Source organism: Elgaria multicarinata, chromosome 9 (assembly GCF_023053635.1).
Source record: "Elgaria multicarinata webbii isolate HBS135686 ecotype San Diego chromosome 9, rElgMul1.1.pri, whole genome shotgun sequence".
In the NCBI taxonomy this organism is placed as follows: Eukaryota; Metazoa; Chordata; class Lepidosauria; order Squamata; family Anguidae; genus Elgaria; species Elgaria multicarinata.
Window position 1 is genome coordinate 80,184,973 of NC_086179.1, and position 26,055 is coordinate 80,211,027.

Here is a 26,055-nt window from a genome sequence, read left to right on the forward strand (position 1 = left end):
ATGAATTTAACTGTAACAATAAAATTTAAAGTTATGCAGCATCAAATCTACTGCCAGAACAAACAGCTGGAATGTTCACGTACAAAATAAAAAATGCCTAATACTGGCTCAACAGCACAGTTTCAGGATTTTTTAAAAGCAAAAATGGAAAGAGTACAATGAGAGAGAGAGAGAGAGCGCGCGCACTGGTGTTTGCTTTTATACAAAGTATCATGTACAAGCTTTAAAAAGTACCTTGAACAGGTACATATGAAATATACAGTTTTTACAGAACATTTTTAAAATGTTTAGAAGCAGGGGGTCCATTTTAATGCCACCCTGAGCCATGATAATTGTTTTGAAAAGTGGGCGGCACCTGTGCTCTGTGAATAGGTATTTGCCCAGGCACTGGAGATGCCTGCTGAGGTCCTTGCACACTATGAGGAAGGGAGACAGAGCCAGGATGAGGACAGAACCCTGAAGCTGTAGGGGTTGGAATACTGTTTGGTCCTTGAGGCTGGATGTGAGGACCCTGGCCTGGGAGTGGACAATGAGGTCCTGTTCCAGCAGGCTGATGCTGAGGTCCAGGTCCCAAAGGTGTGTGATGTGGAGGTTGTGATGGGTAGGAAGATACCGCTGAGTGAGCACCCGAAGGAAAAAGTGGGGGCCCTTGATGCGATGGATGATGCAATCCTTGCGCTGAGGCTGTGTGATGCCCAGAGCTTAACACACTGGAGGAGGGTGGTGGCGGTGGTGGCGGCGGCGGCGGCGCAGCATTGACTACGTGCTGGTGTTGTGCTTGCAAACCTTGGTGAGCTGTTGTGGGGTGAGTAGGATGGTGGTGAGGAAGGGGGCCGGGAGGAGGAGGTGGCGGTGGCAGGTGATGACCAGCAGTTTGAGAATGGATGTGCGACCCAGGAGCCACTGCTACAGCATGCACTGGACCTACAACATGTGCCACGGCATGCTGCTGATGAGTACTTTGCTGCTGCACAAGATGCGGTCCTGGAGCGGGAGGCGGCGGCGGCGGTGGCGGAGCGCCCACGGATGAAGCCTGATGGTGAATACTGGGATTCTGAGATGGCAAGAAGTGCCCACTTGTTACATGATGCCCTGACACTGGCTGCTGGCAGGTGGTACCAGCAAGGGCTTGATTTGGTCCAGAGGAAAATACAGTTTGTTGGGGTGGTATGCTACTTTTTAATTGATTGTAATTTTGAAAGTTTCCTGAGGGGGGTTGCTGGTTTTGATAATAAGTAGAGGAAGGGGGTGGGGGTGGGGGTGGAGGTGGGGCAGTGGTGTTCAAATGTTGTTGGTGGAACTGATTGTAAGATACTGAAGATGTCTGGGGAAACAGTGTTCCACTGGGCGGCGGCGGCGGCTGCTGCTGGGGGCTGGGTTGAAGGTTCTGTGTTGCCGCATAGAAACTTCTATGAGAGTCTCTTTGAGGTGTTCCCACTTGAGGTGACTGAGGATGATGAGGTCTGTATGGAGATCCTAATTGTTGGGAATGAGGCTTTGGTGAAAGGTAGCCATGCTGTGCAGGGGTGTGTGGAGTAGAGGATTTGGGAGGATTTTCTACATGAGGTGAAGGGGGACAATGCAGCTTTAATGGTGCAGAAGGCAGCTTCTGTGAGACTTGATCTGCTGTACTACGCAAATGGGGCTGGGACTGATGGTTTTTCGAAAGTGCTTCGACATTATTTGTCAGCGGTTTCTGTTGCTGGTCAGGTTTTGGGTGCGTCGTGTTCTCAGCCTCTGGAGGATCTGCTGCAGTCTCCCACTGGGAATCCTGTTTTGGGGGTGTTTTCCCAAGTGATTGAGCAGGAACTACAGGACTTGGTGAAGAAGTCTACATTAAGAAAAAAGAATAGTCAGTATGTATACTTTGTTTAAAGCATATTCATATTCTCTAGAAATGCTGGTCTGTGCAAGCCCCATGCGTGTGTCTGCATAGGGACCGCAAAGAACAACATTTTTCCTAGTAAAAGCTACTTGAGTTATTTATGTTGAGTCGCTTGTGAAAACACACCAGGACTCTTCTCTGAAAGAACTGATATTCATTAAGACATTATTCATATATTAGGCTATAGTTCACCATTTTCCAGCCTTTTCAAGTAGAAACTGACTACCGCCCAAAGTTTCATATATCTTACTGCTGTTTAAATATTTCATTGGTTATGCAACCAATGCAACACTCTTACTTCTGAGAATAAAAGGAAGACTCAAACTCCAAAAGCACATTTGAAAGAAATATAATTGGGCTCCATTGGGCTCAAGGGTAAATATACTTGCTTCTGCACAGTGCTGTTGTTCCTCCTTTAGATGTGCATATGTTAAAGAGTGCTCTTGGTGTCATTTAAATGAAATACTTCTGCAGTTAAGAAGAACATTTGCAAAATCTAATCCTGCATATCTAAGCGTAGAACTTGCCAAATTTGACACTGGCACTAAGAACTGCTTTGCTGGATTAGACCGATCTAGTCCAGCATTCTGTTCTAACAATGGCCACCAAGATGCCCCTGGACATCAGCTAAATAGAGTGTGAACTTCTCCTGCTTGCCCCAAACTTGATCATACTGTGTTCAGAATTTACCTTGCTCACTTTTAAAGGACTCTTGCAGGTCTTCAGGGAAGTATCTGGGGACGGACATTCACTTGTGGGCTCAGGATTTTCAGGATCAGGATCTGTAAGAACAATTACAATAAGTCTGTAGATAGAAGTACCCAACGATTATGGGGACGGATTTAATTTTCTGTAATTAAAAACCATTGTACTAAAATGAGATGATGAATCTGGGTACTTGCTACATATTTCTTCCCCCAAGCTGCATGCAGTAGGCCAAACACAATCATAGAATTGCTAGAAGCTGAAGGAATATACTCTCAAGTCATCTCTTACCAGAATCTTTGTCTTTCCTATGGTCACTAAGAAGCAAAGCTCGCTGATAACTTCGCTCCCTCACTTGTTCCACTGATGTTGAAGCCGTCCTTTAAAACAAAATAAAATTGTAATCTCAACTTCTCTTTTCAATCTATTATAAGTACAAATATTTTACAATTAAAAATACTAGTTAATATTATGTACAATTAAATCTCTCTTATGATCCAAATTGGCATGAAGGTGACCAAAAACATTTGGCTAAGTTGACATCTAATATACTTATACAGGTTACGATGACCTCAGGAGATGCATGGACATCTGATTATAAAATCTATATAAAGTAATTTGTTTCGAATACCAAAATGAGTCCAGTCCCAGCTTCTAATGAGGATAGTATACAAGATTTAGCTTTGAGAGCATGAATTCCAGTGATGAACCTGTGAAATGTTCAGATTTTCAAATTTAGTGGACTGTTGCCCTGAAGTTGAATTTCTTTGATATTTTATCCAGATCCATACTGGTAATTAACAGAATTATAAACGTTATCAAATATCCATAATTCAGACTGACATTCAAATTGCTCCAAAGCAGGTTGAACTGAACCTGAAACATTGCTTCAAAGAATTCACTCAACGACTAGAAACTAAAATCTTTGGATTGTCTTGGCCTCTTTCTACACCAATCTTACAGAAAAGCAGAGATCTCATTTCCTTGGGAACTATTGAGGGTTCTGAGACTAGGATTTTTCCAATTTAAGCTTTATGGCTTGGATCCAGGCTTAGTCATGCTTAGGACAGACCTGAACTTGATGGGACAACTTAGTTATGACTAACTTAAGTATCAATGACTTCAGTGGGGCTACTCTAAATATGTCTAAGGATGCAAATCCTATGCATGTTTAGACAGAAAAAGTGCAACTCCCAGCATTCCCCAGCAAATATGGCTGGTTGGGAAATGCAGGACTTTTTTCTGTCTAAACATGCATCAAATTGCATCCTAAGTCTGGATTCAACACTATGTCTACAGATAGCGGGCCTGTTCAGACAACAAGCTAAGCCATGGTGAGGTTGCTAACCCTTTTACAGCAAATAATTAGTGGCTGAGTTCGGACAACACTCTAATCAACTGGAAAGGGGGGGGGTAATAGGAACAGAATGGGAAACAACCGTTGATTAGCGTGTTGTCCAAACTCATCTAGTGAGTGTGTTTAAACCGTGCTTGTGTAGCCACCATGGTTAGGAATATCGTATTTCTTCGATTGTAAGACGCCATCGATAGTAAGACGCACACTAATTTCAGTACCACCAACAGAAAAAAAAATCTAAGACACACCCACGATTCTAAGACGCACCCCATTTTTAGAGATGTTTATATTGGGAAAAAAGTGCGACTTAGAATCAAAGAAATAGGGTAGTTCACACGATACACTAACTCATGGTATACACGACACACTAATCCATAAAAGTTTAGCTCAAAATGCTTAACCACTGTGGCTTAGCATGTCTTCTGAACAGGGTCACAGTCTCTCAGTATGTGTGTGTATATGAGCTTGTTGGGACCCTTACCCATGCAAATCATCTAATGGAATAAAGCAAGTCATACTTCATATCTCCTGTGGATGGCTGTACATAGCTTGTAGGGAAGTGCTTGCTACAATTGCTAATAATTAAACTATAATGAGGATCAGTAGAAAAGTCCATAGTAGTCTTAGCTATGTTTAGACAGAAACAACAGTTTCAATGGGGATCACTGAGGTAGGAGAAACGTTATCCTCCAACAATACCACATGCTGTGAGCTGAGACATGGATGAGCACGTGCGTGTGCATCCCCCCACCACCACCTGCCATCTACCGCTGCATGTGGACCTCAGGACCCAAAGATGCCCACCCCTGCCTTAAAAGCCAAAGCATCTACTTCTTCTTAGCAGCACATATGGCTGTTCATTATATACATTGAAGGGCATTAGGTTACGTTTCAATTGGTCAAACTGTGGTGTACTTGCAAGTCACCCAACTAAATGGGCCAAGTTACCATCATATTTGATCTGGAGTGGGTTGTTCAGAGTGGCTTCCAAACTCTCCTTTGCCTTTCTAATAACCCTACATTTAATAGTCCTTTCTTTCAAAGCGGCTTACCATTGAACCTCTGGATCATTCTTTTCACTTGAAGCTTCTTTTGATGAAGAGGAGTTGTCAGTTTCTTCCGAAGTAGTGCTGTAATCAGTGGCTGGCAATGGTAACGGGAGGCTAGCAGTGTGTTCCCTCTCAGCTTGTTCCCCGTTTTCACTGCTGTTATACCCATCGGTGGCACCATTGTTATTTCCTCCGCCAGCAGCATGTGGTGATATGGTAAGAAGGGAAAAGCTTTCTGCTTTAGAGCCGCTTTTTCTGGCTTCCCGTTGCCTCTTACGGTATTCTAAAAGTGACACCTATAGAAAAAAGGGCAAGGATTTTATTTTTATTTTTCAACTCAAAATGTTAAGTGTTCTTAGATTCCCCCTACCCAGATTTACCCAATATGACCACTGTAATAACTGTCCTGTCCTGCATGATCTTCAAAGAAATTGTAGATCTGGTTTCAAAGTGGCCTGTATCAGTTTTGCAATAATTATACCTCCGTATTTTGCTTTGTGATGCACTTTACAATGCATATGCTGCTTTTCAGAAGAAACAAAATAATCTAAATTTTGAATGAGTATTTGTGGGACAGTACTGAATAGCAGATAGTACTGTCCCACAAATACTTCTGCGAGAGCTCTCATGGTGCTGTTAGAAGTAAAAAAATTAACCGTCTTAAGCTACCATTCCAAAACAGCCTTCCCCAACCTGGTGCCTGCCAGACGTTTTGAACTTCAAATCCCATCAGCCTTAGTCAGCATGGCAAATGGTCTCAGGTGTTGGGTATTACAACTCAAAATATCTGGAAGACACCAAACTAGAGGATGTTAATATTCTACAGCTATTTGGTTTTCCTATTTCTATGCCACCTACACTGAAACGGACTACCTGAGCAAGATGTCAATGTGTAAGTCTTCCCATTTTGGGCACGTCTTTGCTAGCTTCTCTTTTTATTACTTCAAGATGACTAATCCTTTCCATAGATGGTGTTTCATTTGTATCAAGGTAATGCCTTGCATCGGCAGATACTCTAGGAAGAGCAGAAGTCGCTTCCCCCTGTGAAAGGCGCCTGTGTCCCCCATTTCCACCCTTCCCTCCGCAGCCTCCTGTACCACATCCCATGCCATTACAGAGGGCCGCCCACCCATTAGGAACAGCTGTTCAGAGAGTGCAGCCCCTGTTCCAGCGGTGGGGCTCTGGTCACTCCATGTAGAGTCTAAGCCACTGACTGCAGTTCTTTGGGGAAACAAACCCTGTGATGAGATCCAGACTTAGTTTCAACAATGCTACAGCACCACATGCTCTCTGATCTCTCACTAATAAATCTTACTTCAGTTCGAGATATTTCAACAAAAGTACATTATTTTTAATTGTTTACTTCTCAAAGCATTCTGGGTTCTGCATATACAAAGGCAAACAGTGCATAAAGCATTTCCTGTATGCTAAAGATAATAAACTCAGCAAAAATATCATCAACTGAACAGATTACATGCTCCATTTTTGTTCTGGAAGTTGGGGAAAAAAGTGTCCTCAGGAAAAGTCACTTGAAATAATCAGTCTAATCCAATAGAGAGTGCCCATCAATTTTGTTAACCAAGTGCGGCCCTGACCACTAAAGGCTATAATCTAGAAAAAAAACTAAGCATCCTCAATATGTGTTTGAGATTTAGAAGTTTAAATGTTGAACTTCAGAGACTATGGGTTGGATCCACCTTAAGTCATACATAGAGGAGACCCATCCTGATCAATGGGACTTAAGTTAGTCATGACTGAGTTAAGCCCTATTGATTTCCGTGGGTCTAGTCTATGCATGACTAAATCTGGATCCAATCTATTGGCTACAGTCCTATACTCACTTACCTGGGAGGAAACACCACTGAACACAATGGGACCTACTCCTGTGTCTACTCAGAAAAGTCCCACTATGTTCAAAGGGGCTTCCTTCCAGGTAAATGTTCATAGGACTACAACCTAAAACCCATTGATTTAACTTCCTTTGCCTTGTGCTCCAATGTTATTAATTAAGAAAACTGAGCTTTCTGGGAGCTACTCCTACCCCTTTGTATATCTATACCATCCTTCTTCAAATTCTAAATACCACATCTTCAAACAGCAGGAAGTAGCAATGCCTAAATAGTCAAATCACTGTTGAAGCACATTTCAGCTAGTATAAGCCCTATTCAGGCATTCTGCTGTAGGGAATAATAATTAACATTCTAGCTCACCCCTCCATGGGCTTGAGAACCTGTTTTGTATCCGTGTAGGCTCCCTGCATGATTCAGAACCTTGAATTTCCAGAGATTTAAATCACGTGGAGAAGTCTACACGGATACAAAAGTTTCCCTGCTACAGACGTTCACTCTCAAGATGGGGCAGGCAACAAGGACAGGAGGGTGGAGCTCTCGCCACTGGTTGGTTCATTACTCCTGAACGCTGGAAGCCTGAAGATGGCCATACATTTAGAACCACCAAAAATAGGGAAGCTAAATGAAGTGCTGTCACCATCACTATGTAAGGGCCGTTGAATACCATCCACATAAGTTGTGAGCATGTTTTCTAACTTCTCTAACAAACAGTTCTATAATCCACTTCAAAACTTGCAACAGAGAACATTTTTTTAAATAGTAAATAGAAGTGCGTTACTAATTTTGTTTTGCATAAGAGGCATACATAAAAAATTAGAAGTGTGAATTATACTTAAGGTTGTAACCTTTTTCTTTTGTGGAGGATTTTGGGGTGTGCAATTTCCATCCATCAAGTTGTCACTGCTGACAGTCCTTCCAAAGCCAGCCACAAGTCCATCTTCAGAAGTACAAAAACCCGGTGTTTCCATGAACATGCCTCTAGCATCGTCTGGAATCAGGCACTTTGACTCGCTTATTCGGAATCCACCTCCTACCTCCAACTGGTGTGAAGGAGTTAAGTCCCTCAAATTAGAATTCATTGAGAAATTTACACCTGTCCTATCGGGGCTCTTTACCCAGGTAGGATAAACGGTTCCTCGTCCACAGTGAGATGTTTCCAGTTGGCTGTTTGAATCAGTCCTATCATGGCAAGGGGTGTCCAGGGTTTTATGCAGTGCACTTTGCTCAATTGCTTCAAGTCCCAACTGGAGATCTGAGGTGGTTTCCTTTTCTACAGAGCACTGCCTAGTGCTATCGGTCCTATTCCTTGGACTGGAATATCCAATAGTCTTTATTTCTTGCAGGCACATTTCTGTAAGATTAGAATTTCTGAAAGGGTTGAGTGCTAGCATTGCTGACGGTGATCGGTCATATCCCTATGCAAAGAAGAAAATACAGGATTTAGGATACTAGTTAGATCCCACAGTAATTATACTTGGATATTCAGAAGACATGGATTTGAACCGATTCATTTGTTATGAGGACTGTGGTATGGAATGAATACTATTTTCCCCCAATATCGAGGAAGGATTGAATGGATCTCGATTATTTAGCAGTACTAAAATGATAGTGTGTTGGGTTGAATTGAGATGTATTTTGTCATTTAACAGAAGTATTAGACCAGTGAATTCATGATTTTTTTTCATGGCTGGGGTTTGAAAGATTATTTAACTTTTGAGTATGTTATAACTTACATGCTTTTTAAAAATTTATCTTATTGTAAAAAAAGAGGGTTTTTTACAATTAGTTTTAACTAACTAAAATTAGTTTTAGTTAAAACTAATTTTGTAATACTAGGAACTTAGGAAACTTCCTTATGACAACTCAGACCACTGTTCAACATTGTATATATTGAAAGGTAGGAGTCTTTTCTGCCTTCCCTAAAGATGCCAGGGACTGGACCTGGGACCTGAGTCAAGAAAAGCAAGACGTGTTCTGCCCCACTCTACAGCCCTTCCCCAAACAATTACTGATAACAATTGTTCACAGTTTAGAAAACAAAATGCAAAACAGGCCAGATATAAGCATTCTCCCCCACAGACACCTTACAGTTGCCCTTACCTCTTGACTATATGTTCGCCTCTTAACTTCTGGGGAACTTTCAGGTGAAGAAATGTTCTGCACCAAAAAAGTTGAGAATTAAATTTTATTTTAACACAAACAAGTTTTGGATGATGAAGAGAGACAAAGAGCAAATAAGAATGGCTCCAATTTTCAAAACATGTAAACAACTTTATTCTGCAATGTTTTTGATGTGTGTCATATAGACAGAGGAATTCTAGCCACAGTCCTTGGCTGCTTGCATGTATGTGATTAGCCTTGTAAGTGTGCAGCAACCACAATTGAGGCTTTCCCCATCTGAGACACTGCTCCAGTTCGCACAACACAGTGGGTTATCATGGTTAAATAACCCACAATGGCTCGTGGTGCATGCCAGACATGTGTGGGTGCCATTTGAATATGCCACATCCCTATAAGGGGTTGTACCATGCTATGTAAACCCAGCCACTGTGGGTTATTTGAGGGTTAAACAATGCTGGATTAGTAGTAGGGCTATATGAGAGTAGTTTAACTCTTGAATAATCCACGGTGGCTGGGTTCACACTACATTGCACAACTCCCAATAGTCCTGTTTGCATATTCAAAATGGCAGCAGCATATGCCTGAGGTTCATCATGGGTTAAATGATCCATGATGGCCTGACTGTTGTGTGAACAGGCCCACTGAAATAATGGAAAGATCCACTCTTGTACAACTGAGACTCTAGTTCAGTCCTTTTACAGCTTGAAGAAATGTGGTGCCCTAAAAAAATGAACTAAACACTGCAAGGCCTGAAGACCACTCACCAACAAAAGCCAAACTCATCAAGGAAATTGTATACCTTCAGATGTATTCTTTAATACACATGAATACAAATGTAATAACAATATAACAATGACAAATATATCAATATAAAAAATTAAAACCTGAATATATAGCAGCTAAAACTACAACATAATAGGCCAAACATCCAGCAGTCTTCATCAGTGGCCTGAAATTGTTGATAGTACTATTTTTTGCTGTTTTTCATTGTACCTCCTTAAAGTGCAGCTCTTTGCCTCCTTGTCCACTCATTCACACACACACACACTCTTTTTGCATTATCTGCTCACTCTCAGCAGGGATTCTCAAGCTTTGCCTTGTTTACTTTAGTGGTGGGCCAGCTGAAGAAGGCTTTAGGGGTGGAGAGCCAGGAAACCTGCCAGTTGTAAGGGACTGGTGAGAGGAGAATGCCCAAGCCATAAGTCAATTAGCTGTTGTAGGAGAGGAGCCCAAGAGGCAAGGAGCAAAAGGATTGGATAGCTGAAGTGGTTTACTGCACAGATCCTGGAGGTCAAAACGCAGAAAGATATTTTCTCTTGTTTGTTAACATGAAAGTTACTAGATCAATCCTCATGAGAACATAAGAAATGCCCTGCTGGATCCGACCCGAGCCTATCTAGTATCCTGTTTCTTCGTGGCCAACAAGCATTACATGTCTAGAGAAAATCCACAAGCATAACATGTCTCCTGCTCTTCCCAGCAATGGCTATTCAGAGGCATGCTGCCTCCGATCCTGGAGATCGCAAATAGCCATCATGACTAGTAGCTATTGATAACGTTATTCTTCATGAATTTGTCTATTTTTTTTAAAGCTATCTAAGTTGGTAGCCATCATTACATCTCCAAACCATTATTATCTGCTTTAAAAAAAGGTTTATGATTGATTGGGAAGAGAATAGTATATGCAAAGGCTCACCTCAAAGTGCATTGCATTTCCATGTACACATGGAATCACTGGAGTAACAGGTGAGTAAATGGGCTTATAACCATTCCTACAGGTTTCATCTTCTGTTTTTATTCTTGGAGGAGTAGCAAATAACAACGGATCTGAGGCAGAGAGATCAGCATGGGTTGGTGTGGCGTATGGTGAAGGAGTAGGTGTAGAGGTTTCTGAATAGGTAGAATCCAACAGCTGATAGAGTCTTCGTTTTTTTAGTGGCGTGGTGAGGTCTGCATTTTAATATATGAAACAAAGGCATGCTTAGTAATATTTCCTTATTGATGAATGCAGTAAGACCTCAACACAAATTACTATTAGGTCAGATCAATGTATTATGAACTTAAGATTGTAAAACAAATGGTTTTAGCTCTAGAGAGATAAGCGTATGCATCTACTATACAAGTTAACATTCACAGATTGTGAAGAAGAAAAGAAGTGTCCCCAAACTGTGTTCCAAGTATTTAATTCTGGGCACACAGGGTAGAGGGTGTTCCCTTGCTTCAGGCATTGGAACTTTAAGGCAAAGTACATATGCATTCTACAACAGGAAAGAAGCCACTAACTGTCAACAGCAAAGGTGGAGAATATGAGAAGCAGTGGCTGAAAAATATGGTCCCTGTATCCCTCAGAGTTTGAGAAGGGATTAAGAGATTTCAGAGATAGCTTTGCAGCATATGAAGAATTAAAACATTACCTGGGAAGGAACAGCTGTCATTCAATAGTAAGGGACTTCTACTTTCACCATTGATTGCAGGACTTCTAGATCTTTCATGACATGGCGAATTAAAACAATCTACAATTGCTGAATTTTCTTCTTCCAGAGCTTGCTTTAACCAACGCTGTGAATATACATATATACTTAGAATTAAAATCCTTCTACCAACATCGAGATTTTTTTAAAAATTCATTTATACCTAGCATTTAGTGGCCACCCTTAAAAGACATGTTGCTTACCTGGAAGTGGTCATCTGTGGATTCACACATATGGGTTCTATACCTGCACAAAGCCTCATTTGGAACCTCCTAGAGCTAAGATTTTCTACCCCCAGTGCAAATGCCCAAGGCGGCTCAAGCCTGATCCACACATAAGATGCCCACTTGCTCAGTGGATTGGGGAGGCTGCAAATTGGGTGCAATGGAATGCAAGTTATATTCTACTGCAGATCTGGCACTTGGCATTACGAATTACCAGGGCTGTGTATCGAGGTATCAGTATTTGTTTTGGGAGAAGGCAGCATCATTCTTTGACTACTTTCCAGGGGATGAATGTGATGTTGCCTGAAGTTTTCAGAATGTGGCTTGCTACTTAACCAGGCAACAGATCAACACAGTCCCTCACATGACAATAACATTAAAACGACACTCCTGGTTCTGTTCCCCAGGGCAGGTACACATATTTAAGACCTTCCCTTCTATGCAGAAGGCTTATTTAAGACCGATGATGCGTTGGATGGATTGCAGAAGCTCTAACACAGCTCACAGAACGGGCTTAGGAATCCAACAGCTGTTTTACTCAAGATCTTGGTCCTGGACCAGGAGCTTGTCCAGACACCAATCATATGCTCCCCCAGTATTTACCAACCACTCTAGACCCCACCACAAGGCCCAAGGCAATCCTCCACCTGTCCAAGTTCAGATAGACGTTGACGGTGAGTCGGATTCATAATCCTCATGATCTGACAGATGAAGCAGTGGAGCCTCTGAAGCCTTCATAATTGCTACGTCTGAGGATAATGTAAGATCCAATGGCACCAAAGCTGGTAGACCAAAGGAGGAATTGGCTGCAATATCTCAGACAATAGGGCAGTGGATAGTGCAGTCATGTGCTCAGCTGAAACAACTGGGGTTGATGATGTGGCCGGGCTGGGGCTGGAGAAAGTAGCTGCTACCAAGAGCTAAGAGGCTGGTACTACAACACTGAATATGCTTGGTACCAAAGCAACAATTATGGGCTCAGCTGTGGCTTGTACTGAACCAGTCACTGTTGGTATCACAGTAGTGGACAGTCCAGAAAGAAGCAAAGAAGTCAGGGCAGTGGTACTCCTTGTGTTGCAGATAGGTCTGGTGGTCTGGGCACTGTAAAAGTAACGTTGTGCTAATGTGATTGATGGGATGTGGTGAGGGGGATCTGCTGGAATGGTGGCACTCTAAAACATGGTCGTGATCCTAGCTATAATGTAAGTCACAGTGCCAATGGTTTGCCTATGACCAGTGAGAATAGCCCTGTTCTCAAGCATGGGATGGAGAGCCCATGCTTGAGAAAAACCAACAGTGAGAAAGACCCCTCCAGGTCAGTCTCCAAGTAAGATCGCACAGAAAAACAAGCAGTAGACCTGGAGAACCATATCTAGATGCTGGTGAGCCATGTTAAGGGGAGTGGTGCCGAAAACAGGCAGATCAGGCAATGTGTCAAGGTGCTCAACTTCTGAGTCGCAGCTGATGCCATGCACATTGTCACGCAAAGTGATGACTAGTATCTGCTGTACCCTATCCAGGCACAGTTATAGGGGAAGAGAGAATAGCAGTGGGGAGGTGATAATAGTTTGCGTGAGTGGTTGCAATGGAAACTGCACGGACGTATCTGAGGCCACTGGTGGTAGAATCCACAGTACCAAGGACAAGGACATCTGAACAAGGAGGAGCAAAACTCTTTTGTACTGACCACTCCTCTGCCGAATGAGACGGGAGAAGTTGGCTGCTGCAACTAGAACAGTTCCAAAACAGCACTTTCAGGCCATAAGGGCACCCAGAGGCACAGGTATGCCAATAACTGAAAAATGCAAAAAACACTAGCAGATTGAAAGAACTAGAATAAGAAAGAAAGAATAAACAGAAACTAATAGAAGAACACAACTCCGTTTCTAAGGAAACATTATGAGATAACGTAGAATGTTCCTCACAATGCTACAACTCTGGCAGTTGAAAAAGAACTAAGCAGGAAAGGTGGGAGCCACAACACCCTTCCCGCCCAAAATCTCTCCAATCTATAATATTCTGAACAAGGCTTTACACAGGCACAAAACCCATATGAGAGATACACAGAGACAATGAAAAAGAACAAAAAGTTCTCAGGGTGACTTACAATATGAAACAAGTTGAAAATTAAACAACTATAACAATAAAATATAATACCGAGTAAAACCACAAGTGGGGAATATAAAATGGATTAAAACAGATTTAACAGGTCTGGGATTATAAAATAGTTTTCCTTTGGTGCTGAAATGACAACAGAGTTGGTGCCACTACTAACAGACTCTTCCATTAGTAGCCCCCTTCTACTTTCAATATTTTAGAATTAGATAGTTCTATTAACTTCAAAAGGAGGATCGATCAAGGACAATTTACCTTCTTACAAGAGCCAAGAATGTTTTCCACGGGTTCTTTTCTCCGTCGCTTTTCTGAAAGGAACGGTGATGTAAAACGAATATAGTGCTTAGGAGTAGTATATACATGTGGGCTGTAAGTGAGACCTGGTAAAGAATTCAGCTGTGTAGCCAAAACCTCAGGATCTGTCGTTATACGCAGAGGCCTTTCTAAAAGGCTGTCCAAAGGTTTTCCAGTCTTTTCATTCTTCTCACTTAACCATTCACTCACCAAGTGCTAAAAATAAAAGGGGAAAAGTCAGCATACGTAAGGTCATCAACGGGTAGGCTGTGAATGTATTCTGTATTAAAATGCAGATTCTTAAACACCTAATGAAGCTATGTCACACACAAAAATTGTAAATGCAGAATTTCAAACTTATTCTTTGGGTTTTAATTGGTTAATTGGTATTCAAGTAATTATGTGAAACGAACAGATGAATTGATTTCTCTGTCAAATCCTATAAAAGCAGTGAATGTATTTTAAAATGTTACCATCTGAGTTTTAATAAGCAAGGTTAAAGATACTAGCTTTTCTTTCACTAAAGCTACTGAGAATGAAAAACACGTATTCTAAAATTAAGCCCTTAGCATCCATTTTTAACTGACAGTTCAATGGTCTAAATGCATGCAGAACAACATATGAATCAAGCTACACAAGGCATACACAGTAGGACCCCACATCTTTTTCTATAAGTAACATTTTCGTCATTCTATCCCGCACACCAGGTTTTCTTGACACTGAGGCTCACTCCCACTGAATTTAGTGGGACTTATGTCTGTGTAAGCATGCTAAGACTGGGCTGCAAGACATACCCAAGTGCCTTGTTCTTTCTGAAGCCCCATCCCTCACCACCAGGTGAAGGAATGTGAGCTTCAAGGAACATGCTCCTTGTATGAACTGAGAAGGAAAGGCTAGACTGGGGTATGGGAGGTGCTACAGGCCTTCTATACTGGCCAGGGTTGCTGAATGCAAGTGCGGCACAGAAGAAGAGGGAAACCAGAACTCTGTTTCCACCATATGTGAGTGATCCATATACAGTGGACTGGATCAAGCGCTGAGTTACACACACAAACAAATTGTATTGTCTTTTCAGGCGTGTTGTTTTTGAAGAATGAAAAACAATGTATGCTGAACAGGCTCTACTATAAGACCTGGTTTGCACATAACCACCAGCCATTAGGTTTAAAAATTGATGGGTTGGCAGGCACAAGTGGTGATGAGCAGGCATGCTGCCCACTTCTACTCCACAACCTACAATCTGCTCCTTCATAGGTTGTGGAGTGTCCCTTACAAATCCGGACCGCTGGGTTATTTAGGGGCTAAACAATCCAGGGATTAACCCATGGTTAACTGCTGGTTTATTTAGCCCTTACCAATCCAGTGGTCCAGGTTTGGACATCACGCACCACAAAACTCTCTGGGCGGTTTTGTGAACCGCCCAGAGAGCTCCAGCTATTGGGCGGTATAGAAATGTAATAAATAAATAAATAAATAAATAAACAAACCAACAAAGGAGCTATTTGTGGGTTGTAGAGTAAAAGTGGAAGAGGCGGGCATACTGCAGGTAGCACACCCACTTGTGTACACAACAACCCATGAGTTTTTAAACCGTTGTTGTTACTTGTGAACAGGCCCAACATGACCTAATACCATTTCCTTGCAGGCTAGTTGTAATTGCGCACAGAAATCTTTGTAAGCAAACTCAGGTTGAGAAAATTACTGACTACCAGCAAAGCTGTTTCCTACTATTCCACAGAAACATGAGTTAAAATGAATTAACTCAAGATCTTCACGGATGAGCCTCTGCTACATATTCTCTCTCAGTGGAAAGCAACTTCCAGACACAGAAGTCCTTGCAGGAGCTGTATTTCATCCAATGAAATAAGAGATGAACTGGCTATGTCAACTGCTCTTACTTTCACAGAGAGTGAATCAAATGACTTAAACTCATTAGGGTGCAAGACCTCAATTTTTTTGAATTTTCCTTCCTAACCTGTAGTTTGTTTGTCCACCTAGACCTCAAGGTAGAAGGATAAGGGAATACAGGGACCTTTTATCATTTCCTTCATATTCTGACTTCAAAAACAGTTAGCACCTCCTATTCATCTGAAGTGGAGACTGCTATCCTCTTCAGTATGTGAGTTACTGATCTTCTCATGTATCTTTGGCCTCTATGTTTGAGGAAAAGATGTTGGACGCGTGCGTGGGGGAGATCCTGCCTTCTTTAAATAATATATACCACAATGACTGACATTTTGTGGCATCTCTTCATTATCTCAAAAGCTCAAACATCAAGACACCACTGCTACTTCTTCCTTCTCATTGCGCAATTGAACAAATAATGGACAGTGTGTCCTGCTTTAATGCATTAACAAGAAAGATAAGCTTACGTTTATCGTACCTTTTTTGTTTTAGGGTATTTAGTAGGGCATTTATTAAGTGCTGGAGCCTCTGGTTCAGGAACTATTTCAGCCACAGTTGTCTCAGTTTCGGGCTCAGCTGAAAGTGTGGCATTTTCAGGCTCATTGTGCTGTGAACTAACTTCCACATCGGGAGAGGATGGTTGGATATCTGAACACATGCTAACTGTTCTGTGCCGTCTCCGCTGCTGTCCAATATGAGTTCTGCTCCGAGAGAAGCTTTTTCTCTGTTTTGTCCTGTTTACTTTGGCAGGGGTTGGCTTAGTGGCAGTTTCCTCTTTTGCTGGTTCCTGCTACAATACACATAACATAAAGTCAGATAAATCATACATCGTCTATCAATAACCACCACTCTGGATTTTTTTCCATTAAAAATGCACACAGACAAGAGAAAGAGACTCCATATTTGAAAGTGATGCTTTTTGCCTTCTCTCATACAGTCCGCCCTGCACACTCAGGTCCTCTGGGGTGAACTTACTTCAGTCAGCTAAAACTAGGCTGACATCAGTTTCCCAGAGGACCTTTTCTTCTGTCGCTCCCAGTTTGTGGAATGGCCTGCTGGAGGAGATTCATAAAATTATCTCTCTGTGTGATTTTAAGGCAGCTTTAAAGACTAGCCTTTTCTGGCAGGCCTATCCAGATCAATGTAAAATCAAGAATTTTTAAGATGTATTGATTCCTGTACTAATGTTGTTCCCTGCCTCGATCCAAAGGGAGAGGCGGGTAAGAAATAAACATATTATTATTATTATTATTATTGCTCATTCTAGAATAAGAACTATTGATCATCCATTTTTTTCTGCCTCTGCTTCTTTGGATGCAATACTATGTGTCAACCACTTTTGGAGGTGGAATTTAAACATTTCTGTAATTTAATACTAAAATCTGAACATTCCGAATAACTCTCTTTTCCTGTGTATATTATCTACATTCTTTAATAAGGATGCTGCACCATCCATTTTCAGCAATTTCAACATTCTTCTCTTCGTGAAATTTGGCAGCAAATCACCTTATTCTTTTGTACTAGCAAGCACTAATTATTATTATTATTATTATTATTATTATTATTATTATTATTAATTTATATAGCACCATCAATGTACATGGTGCTGTATGTTAGTACAACATCTTTAGCACTAGCACTACACCATCATTGGCTGCAACCATCGTTATGACATCAGGACAGTCGTATTTTAACAAAATGCAAATTGACCAAGTACAATTTCAGACTGGTTGATTTCCATAAGCAACATGAAGGTCTCCTCCCTTTGGGTCAGCACAAAAATGGATGAATTGGAATAAAGCTGCTCAATAACATTTCCCCTAAATATTATGGCATTAAAATTGTGTCATATTAGCTCGCCTGAATCACCGAAACAGTTCTGAACATTTACTTTTTCAAATCAGTTTAATAAAACTGTATGAAACTACCTGAACAAATTCTGTTTCATTGACGATCTGTGTATCCCGGCATTCAGATTTAATTTCTGTTTTAGCTGTACTTATTCTTTCCAAAGCCTGCTCTCTTCTTTTTTCTCTTTTTTCTAGCCTGGCAAAAGCTTGAAGGATGGCTTCCATTTTCCGTTCTTCTCTGGTCTGAAGAATTTAACAACATTATTTTTAAAACAGTGCACATCTAAGTCCATAAAACACATTGCTGTTCAAAATGTTTCTGTACAAGTTAAATTCAGAAAAACAAATTACAGAATCAGCACTGTCATGATAATGTAGCGCTGGACACTCATGAGTGGCATCGTGTTTTGAACTCGGGGCAAAAGAAAGCAAGCTGTGGTGGGAAACTATTAGTACAAGCACCACATCTACTCAAAACCTACAGACAATTCCATATACTAGAGATTAACTAGAATTAAAATGGAAATAGTTTATTTAACTTTACATTCATTGAAGCAATTCTGTTTTAAAAGTATATGAAGAACATTTTGTCTACATGTTTAATGAAAAATGCTGTCGCTGCAAAACTGTACCATTGTTATTTTTGCAACTACAGAAACATTTCCTGCAAAGTTCAAATGGAATAAAAACTTGCTGCGCTTTTTATAAAAAATACATTTATAAACACCTAGATTGGCAAATGTGTAATTTTGCACATTAATCTGGTAGAGTAAGGTGCAATAAGTTTCTGCTTAGTGTAGCAGGGTCTGAACAAACTGCTAATGTTAATCTAGTGTTAAGAACATGGAAAATGCAGGTTTTTAATCCTCCTAGACAACAATTCTGAATGTTTGTATGTAGCACAAGAGATGTCCAATCAAAATGCCAACTCCCAATGTCTCTCCAAATTGTTAAAAAGCTATGCATATTTACTGTACTGCCTGTTTTTTTAATTAATTTATAAAACTCAAAATAGTCTAAAATATCATCCCAATTTACATTTATCTGATATGGCAAAGCATTATAGCATTTGATCCATCCATATTTTATGAACCATTTTTGTTTAGTAATCCTAAAAATGAATGAAATTAATCAAAATATTGTTTGATTAACTAACATGAGGGAGGGGGAGGAGCTTCAATAGGCACTTTGTGCTCTACCAGTAACTCACTAGATCCCTGTTCTAATGAGACTTCATGTTCACTTAAAACTCTTTCACAGTTAAGACAACAAAGGGAAGGGAAAGGAAAAATGAGAGGAAGTCACTGCTCAGCTAACGGGCATCTTTGATGAGGTGGAATGGAATATCCGCAGTGACTAGGAGTGTACACACAGGAACTGGCCCCATGTGTCCTGACCAAAGCTCCAGCACTGTGTGTTAAAACTTTACTTTATACTGATGGAAAAGCAAAGACCTATTTCTGACTTTCTGGGATCTGTACCTGTTAAAAGGTCTTCAAAATTCCCCACTTTATGAAGCTCAGGCTCTATCAGCTTCAGATATAAATTTCCTTAACAGTAGTCTTTCTTTGTTGTGGCATGCCGGTAAGAGCTGTGTGCCCGCATACCCCTTTGATGTGTGTCAGCAAGTACCTTCCAAACACACTTCAGTCCATCTCTCCAGAGCGCAATTCCCTCTGTTGCTAAAAGTCAAGCCAGCGGAGCCAGACAGCTAGCAGAGCTAGAGCTGCAGGAAGAAGAAACTGCCTAGTTTGCCTTCCCTGTACCTCCAAGAGACAGGACACAGTATGAGTTCACAGCATTTATCTACTGCCTTATAGAGTAAAACTGCCTGCACTCTATAGTCAGGGCTCAAGGTAGCAGCACACTTGTCCAGGGGTGGAGGATCATACTGGTTCTGTTTCATCACTTCCCTTCGGTGCCATTTTCTGTCTTTCTAGCTTCAAATTTCTTGCCTTCTCTCCAGATAATAAATGCATTACATATACGTAATATAAAAGAGGATCCAGATTTTTCATGCCACTGTTGATGCATGAAACAGTTTCTATCATAAAAGTGATAGCAGACGTCCATAAACTAAGTCAGTCAGCTGAAGCTGCATCCAGAAAACACAGGATCTATAGTAACAATCATCCATATAAGACAAAATCTTCGCAAAACGTAATTCCTCCTCTCTCTTACACTGGGGAAAATGGATAATCAGAGAACTAACAATTTCCCTAATACTTCTTGCATACATGTTCTGTTACTACATGAACCAGTGATTTGTCAACATTACCACAATGGAATTTGACAGATCTAACACTATAAAATCCTTCAGCAATTTTAACACAGGAAATGCATGTGACTTCCACTATACGTTCCTTAAAACTAGTAGGTTTCCTTCTGAAAAGGAACTATTTGAATGCAAAGGGTATGTAAAAAGTTAACTTAAAAGACAAAATATTTACAAAAGGCAGTATATGAAAATCAGTCCAATTCAATATGACCAAGTTAAAGCATAAAATACATGCTGATGCTGCAGGTGACTATAATATAGATAATATAAACCCTCATCTGAAACATGAACTTCTTCTGCAATCAGATATCATGCTTATCTAGCCATAAGGGTATTGGGATAACGAAACACTCAAACCACCTCTCCTCTCCCACACCCAACAGAATGGATGCATTTGAAAACCTCAAACTACTAAGTGTTATGTGTGGCTAGTTCAATATTGCAGTGCAAGTGACTTCTTGGCCACCAATCATTACTTTTTGTCCATATGTATATACATATATGGACATAATGGACAGGTCTTTAATGCCTACACAGTGAATGGAGATTTCACCTAAATTTCACAAATGTGCTGTCAACATTTACTTAGTTAATAGCAACAGAAAAAAAAACTATCATCATTCTAGCTATTATGTTTTTCATAAAAATTGACTTGGAAAATTGACTGAGAGCTAAAATCTTGGAGAAAGACTGAAAACACCTCCCCTCCCCCAACAGCTTACAGGATGAAGACATCAGTGCCCTGTTCCCCCAGCAACTGTGGATACATTTACAGCTCATTCTATGGGCTTTTACGCTTTTCTGCCTCTTTTATAACTATGCTGTCACTTGCCAGGCACTTCAGATGAGTAAATTGAGATATTTTAGGGAGGCGGAAGATGGAGGCTCTCTTTTCCTCCAGCTGCTGTTACTGAGCTGGATTTTCACCATCTTTCTCTCCTGGTTCACTTTTTCTAGGCCACAAAATCTGGCTGACAAAGAGCTTTTAATGATTTGCATGTTGCAGCCCTTATCTGGGTGGGAGATGTGGTCTGTATGCTTTTGTTTTCTTTCTACAAGGCTCTACCTAGTAAAAGGTCTCTTTACAAACAATAATACATTGTTGCCACTGCAAAACGTATTTTGCAGTGCTAGTGTATACAGAACTTAAAATGACACCCACCCACCCTGTCCACACAGTTTGAAGCCAAAATTATGATGGAGGGAAGGGGAGGGAATGATACATAAGTACCGTATTTCTTCGATTCTAAGACGCCATCGATTCTAAGGCGCACACTAATTTCAGTACCACCAACAGGAAAAAAAAACCCTAAGACGCACAGCGTTTTTAGAGATGTTTATATGGGGAAAAAAGTGCGTCTTAGAATCGAAGAAATAGGGTAGTAAAAAAGTGAAGCATGGCAAATCTGGAAATAAAGGAGATTAAAGGGCAGGTTTTTTTTTTTAAAGAAAACCAAGGATTGTTCCAATGTTTATCCCAGACATAGGGGGCAGTTTTGTAGAAGGAATGGAAAAGGAGAAGACACACAAAAAGGAGCAGGAAGAGATGAATATGTATAGATAATGGTGAAAGTGGAAAAAGGTGTAGAGAGGGAAGAGAACATGAGGATAGACATATTTTGGGCGTTAAGCTGCAGGCCTTTAATGATTAAAGCTTGAAACTGATATAGATGATAAAGTACAAAATAGACTTAAGAAGAACCAGAATATGACCACAACATTGGAACATTACATTTAGTCACATATTCTGAATAGACTGAAATAGGAAGATTCAGTGGGAGAAAAAGCCAACATGAAGATAGTTACAGTAATCTAGCTAAAAAAAAAACCATAGCCTATAGCACAGATAAAGGCTTTTAGCTTTAGATTCAGTGCAGAAAGGGGAGATTTTTTTTTAATTTTCTGCCAAGGCAATTTACCATTTTAAAATACTAAAAGACATTTTACAAAAACAAAGAACAGGTCTCTCAGTTCAATTGAAGGTAACTTCAGGAGCTAATTGCACAAGCTCCCTGGCCTGGGCTTTGCCACTTCTGACTTCCCCTCAGGGTACAGTAGCCCCAGGGAGATACTGGACTATGGACTTAATTGTAAAGGAAGGAAAGGTAACACCTAGCAACTACTTATTATGTGAGGAGATGAGTCAAGGACTATGAGACTAGTGTAATAACATTATCTCCTGAAGGAAAAAAAAAGGCCAAAAGTGTTTAGATGAAAAGATTGAGAGCTCTCTCCCCCAATGTTCAAAATATTCAGGTGGAAATATCAGTGAGACAGGTAGATACGTTATTGGGTAGAGGGTAAGCAGGCAATTTAAAAACCACAGATTTGGCAATCATAACTATCAAGAAAGAGAAAAAAATATCAAGAAAAATAAGCCCGTGACCTGTAGGAAACCCAAAGTGAGGAAAATGAAGATGGAAGTTAAAAATCAGAAAGAATTAAACACCATAATTCCTAACTGTCATACACAATGAAATTGGAAGATTAGAAGATTTAGCAGCTCAAACAAGCTATCAAGCAGCTGCCGCATCTCAATCAATTATTTCATATCCAAGATGGATGCATATAACCATTTGCTCAACTGCTTAGTCCCCTTTCCAACATCTGGTTACCTCAGGGTTCTCTCACCTTCGTGCCCCTCCCTAAACAGGCAGTGTTTCTCCTCACATCCTAACGTGCCCAAGCCTCTGCTCAAAGTTACACATTTTATAACAAAAAAAGGTGCTTTTCATACAGTAAATTAAGCATGCTTGTGCATTTTTCTCTACTTTTTAAAAGTTTGCATCAAAGTATCAGGTTTCTCTTCCTCAAAAACGTTTGTCTTCATATGAAGCTAATTTCCCCCCACCATCTTTAGACATTTAGTCAGCTTGAATAGTCCCTTATGAAAATGCTTGGTTCTTATTTTATTTATGGCTGGTCAAGATAAGTTACAATACTCAAAGTAAAGTGTTTTCTGTGAACTGCGGGAATACATCAGAAGCAGAAAATAATTCATAAGCAAACCCCCAAGAAAGGAGAGACACACCTTTTCTATAAAGTAACAATCATGCCGAAAGGAAACACACTCACTCACATAGCAAGCTTTAGATATGGTTAGCACATATCAAGGAGCAGATTTCAAACTCAAATGCTAAATACCTAAGAGAGGTAGCAACGATTAGCATGGGAAGAGCAGCTATCACTAAATTTTAGTGACAGCTTTAAGCAGCTACTAGCTTCCCAACTTACCATCTTCCTTTTCCTTTCTGCAATCTGCTCCTCTGATTCCATTTCTACTTCATTGCTAATAGGAGATTTTTCTTCTATATCATCAATAAAATCTGGCTCCTGAAAGATGGAAATGACTGCTTTACAGAAGCTCTACTGCTGCTACTATAACCTAGGGAACTCTATATACTCTACGATACTAGGCCTGCAATCCTATTCACACTTACCTGGGAGTAAGTCCAACTGAATTCAATAGGACTTACTTCATAGGTCTACTTCATAGGTCTACTGAGTAGACAGGCATAGGCTTGCATTGTAAGAAACCTCGCATCACAATTACAAGAGCCGCCAACAAATTAGCCAGCGCAACATGCAAAAGCTACAAATCACACCTGCATAGCCCTAGTGATAAATATCCATTGACAAAAGCATATTTTCTACTCCAAATATAGAAAGAGCTAAATAGGTTTAGTACTAATTTGTCTGAACACATGCACACTAATACAATCAGATTCATAATAATTGTCCAGTGGAATGTTCAGTTAACAGTAAAAAATATCAATAAAAATAGCATTAGAATCCTAAACTACAGTATCTCATTTTTGGAAGTTCTGCATATATATATATATATATATATATATATATATATATATATATATTCTTTAACTTTGTTTAAGTTACTTTTAGCATATCATTCTTTGCTAAATTACTAATCAATAGACTATTTATTTAAAATCATTTATTCTTGTTTGGGGATTCATTGTGTGAATCTTATACATTTTGCTTACTCCTAGGTAAATGTGTGTAGGATTTCAGCCTGAGTTATAGTACATATATAAAACTGCCAACTGCGAAATGTATTGCTGTAAAACAACAACACACCTGCCAAAGTATATTCTCATTGTTCTCTGTGTTATGCTAGGCTGCATTAGAAACACTGCATATTGTGGGTTCAAATACCTCCTCCATAGCTCCCTTTCTTTTAGCTCTCAGTTTGTATGCTATTTGGAGCATTTAAATCAGCAGTGTTTAAATGAAAACAGCAAGAGGAATAGGAGATGTGTGTTTACCTGCATGAATCCCAAATAGCTTTCCCACTTTTTCTCCTTGGTCTCCCTCAGATGGGAGAGGGAGAGAAATACTAAGAAGTTTACCTGCCCTTCCATTAGATCTGTATGTGATTTAAATTTTTGAAATGGGGTTGCAAAGTTTAGGAGTCAATGAAACTAACTCCAGTATGGTTTCTAGTGAGCTGAGGCAATGCCGTATTTTATATGATGGTTTATGCTGGCATGCACCTAGTCCCCCAATAATGCTTTTAAAATGGATTTGAAGGAATGTATGAACCCACCTTAGATATCTTTCATTTTATATCAGGATGTTTTTAGGATGTTTTTATAATGTGTACTATGTTTTTAATCATTTAATCATTTTATAAATAAGTATTTATACTTATTGTTGTTCCCTGCCTCGATCCAAATGGAGAGGCGGGTAAGAATTATTATTATTAATATTATTACAACGTCATGAGGCATATGAATATGTCTGGCAGCTACCCAAGAACTACTATTATGTCAGCATAGAATAGTGGCAATTTAATGGGCAGATATGTCCTTACCAAAACAACATTAGTATACGGTTTCTGCAAATCAATGTCTGTAGGAATCATATGCTGTGCCTTGTGAGATCAGTGGAAAAGCAAAGTGGTTTGACTATCCTCAAAGACAACCAAGTATGGGTAATGCTTGCTTCAAATCCACACATGCATCATATCAGCCACGTTCACATGCAACAATAAGCCAGAATTCTAGTGAATTCTGGCTTATGGTGAGCAACCTGCCCATTTGCTCCCACTAAACTAACTAGCAGGATTCTGGCTTACTGTGAACAAGCTGCATTCTTGTGCACACACAGCCTGTTTGTTCTATCTCCTGCTGGAGCAACTCAATTAACCAAGAATGAAAAGTTTAGTGAGTTGTCTGAACTTGGGCTCTTGGTGTGAGTTTTGCTCCCAAACAAGCCAGGCATCGTAAACCCAGAAAAAAATCCTAGTTTTCAATTCTGGCTTGTAAGGAATGCAACACTACATCACTTGTTCATGATAAACCAAAATTCTAGTTTACTACGTCTGAACATAGCTAATATCTTCCTTTGCTGGTCTTACTTCCTATATCTCATGAATGTTTGAGCTACGCCAAAGGCAGGCTGAGCAATAAGGTATAATAATCTATGTATGTATGTATGTATTTATTTATTTATTACATTTTTATACCGTCCAACAGCTGAAGCTCTCTGGGCGGTTCACAAAATGTACAAGTTCTCTATTTTTCCCACCATGAAATAATTGCTTTGTTAAGAATTAAGAAAACATGTTTAAATCCCAAGTGACATGACTGTTCCTAATAATGTTATTTCCTTTCTGTAGCTGTTTTTCCTAAGCTGTTATATGGAAGTTCTCCTTCATCAGAACTATTAAACACACATTTATAAATGCTCGTAAGATCGTGTATCCCCAAAAGTTCAGTCCCCTTAGTTTATAGTAGGAGTGATAGTTTTCTATGGACATCCACGCTTTGACCAACATACGATGTGCAATCACCCCACAAAAGGTACTGAAGCAAGGCCGTGAATCCCATTTCAATGTCAATTCCTATTTCTGGTGGGCATGGTAATGATGTAACTTGGTATCCAACACGTTTTCCCAATACTTGGCAAGCTTTCACTTAAGCTGTTCCTCT

The 26,055-nt window shown here is 40.2% G+C and overlaps 1 protein-coding gene across 5 annotated transcripts in view; it reads right to left on the reverse strand.

Moving 5' to 3' along the window:
* Window positions 1-209: 209 nt before the first annotated feature.
* The window catches only part of KMT2E (lysine methyltransferase 2E (inactive)), a 70,714-nt gene continuing 44,868 nt past the window's right edge, over window positions 210-26,055 (reverse strand). For 3 of the 5 annotated variants that reach the window (XM_063134172.1, XM_063134171.1, XM_063134175.1), the window contains 12 exons: window positions 23,339-23,437; window positions 17,905-18,069; window positions 16,455-16,766; window positions 14,033-14,287; window positions 11,382-11,526; window positions 10,664-10,917; window positions 8,947-9,003; window positions 7,692-8,261; window positions 5,000-5,292; window positions 2,882-2,970; window positions 2,576-2,667; window positions 210-1,831 (listed from right to left, as the gene is read on the reverse strand). In XM_063134172.1, the coding sequence (XP_062990242.1) occupies window positions 308-1,831; window positions 2,576-2,667; window positions 2,882-2,970; window positions 5,000-5,292; window positions 7,692-8,261; window positions 8,947-9,003; window positions 10,664-10,917; window positions 11,382-11,526; window positions 14,033-14,287; window positions 16,455-16,766; window positions 17,905-18,069; window positions 23,339-23,437 (3,855 nt within the window). In that variant the 3' untranslated portion in view covers window positions 210-307. The remainder of the gene's footprint in view (window positions 1,832-2,575; window positions 2,668-2,881; window positions 2,971-4,999; window positions 5,293-7,691; window positions 8,262-8,946; window positions 9,004-10,663; window positions 10,918-11,381; window positions 11,527-14,032; window positions 14,288-16,454; window positions 16,767-17,904; window positions 18,070-23,338; window positions 23,438-26,055) is intronic. The other 2 variants (XM_063134173.1, XM_063134174.1) reach the window with 2 other exon arrangements.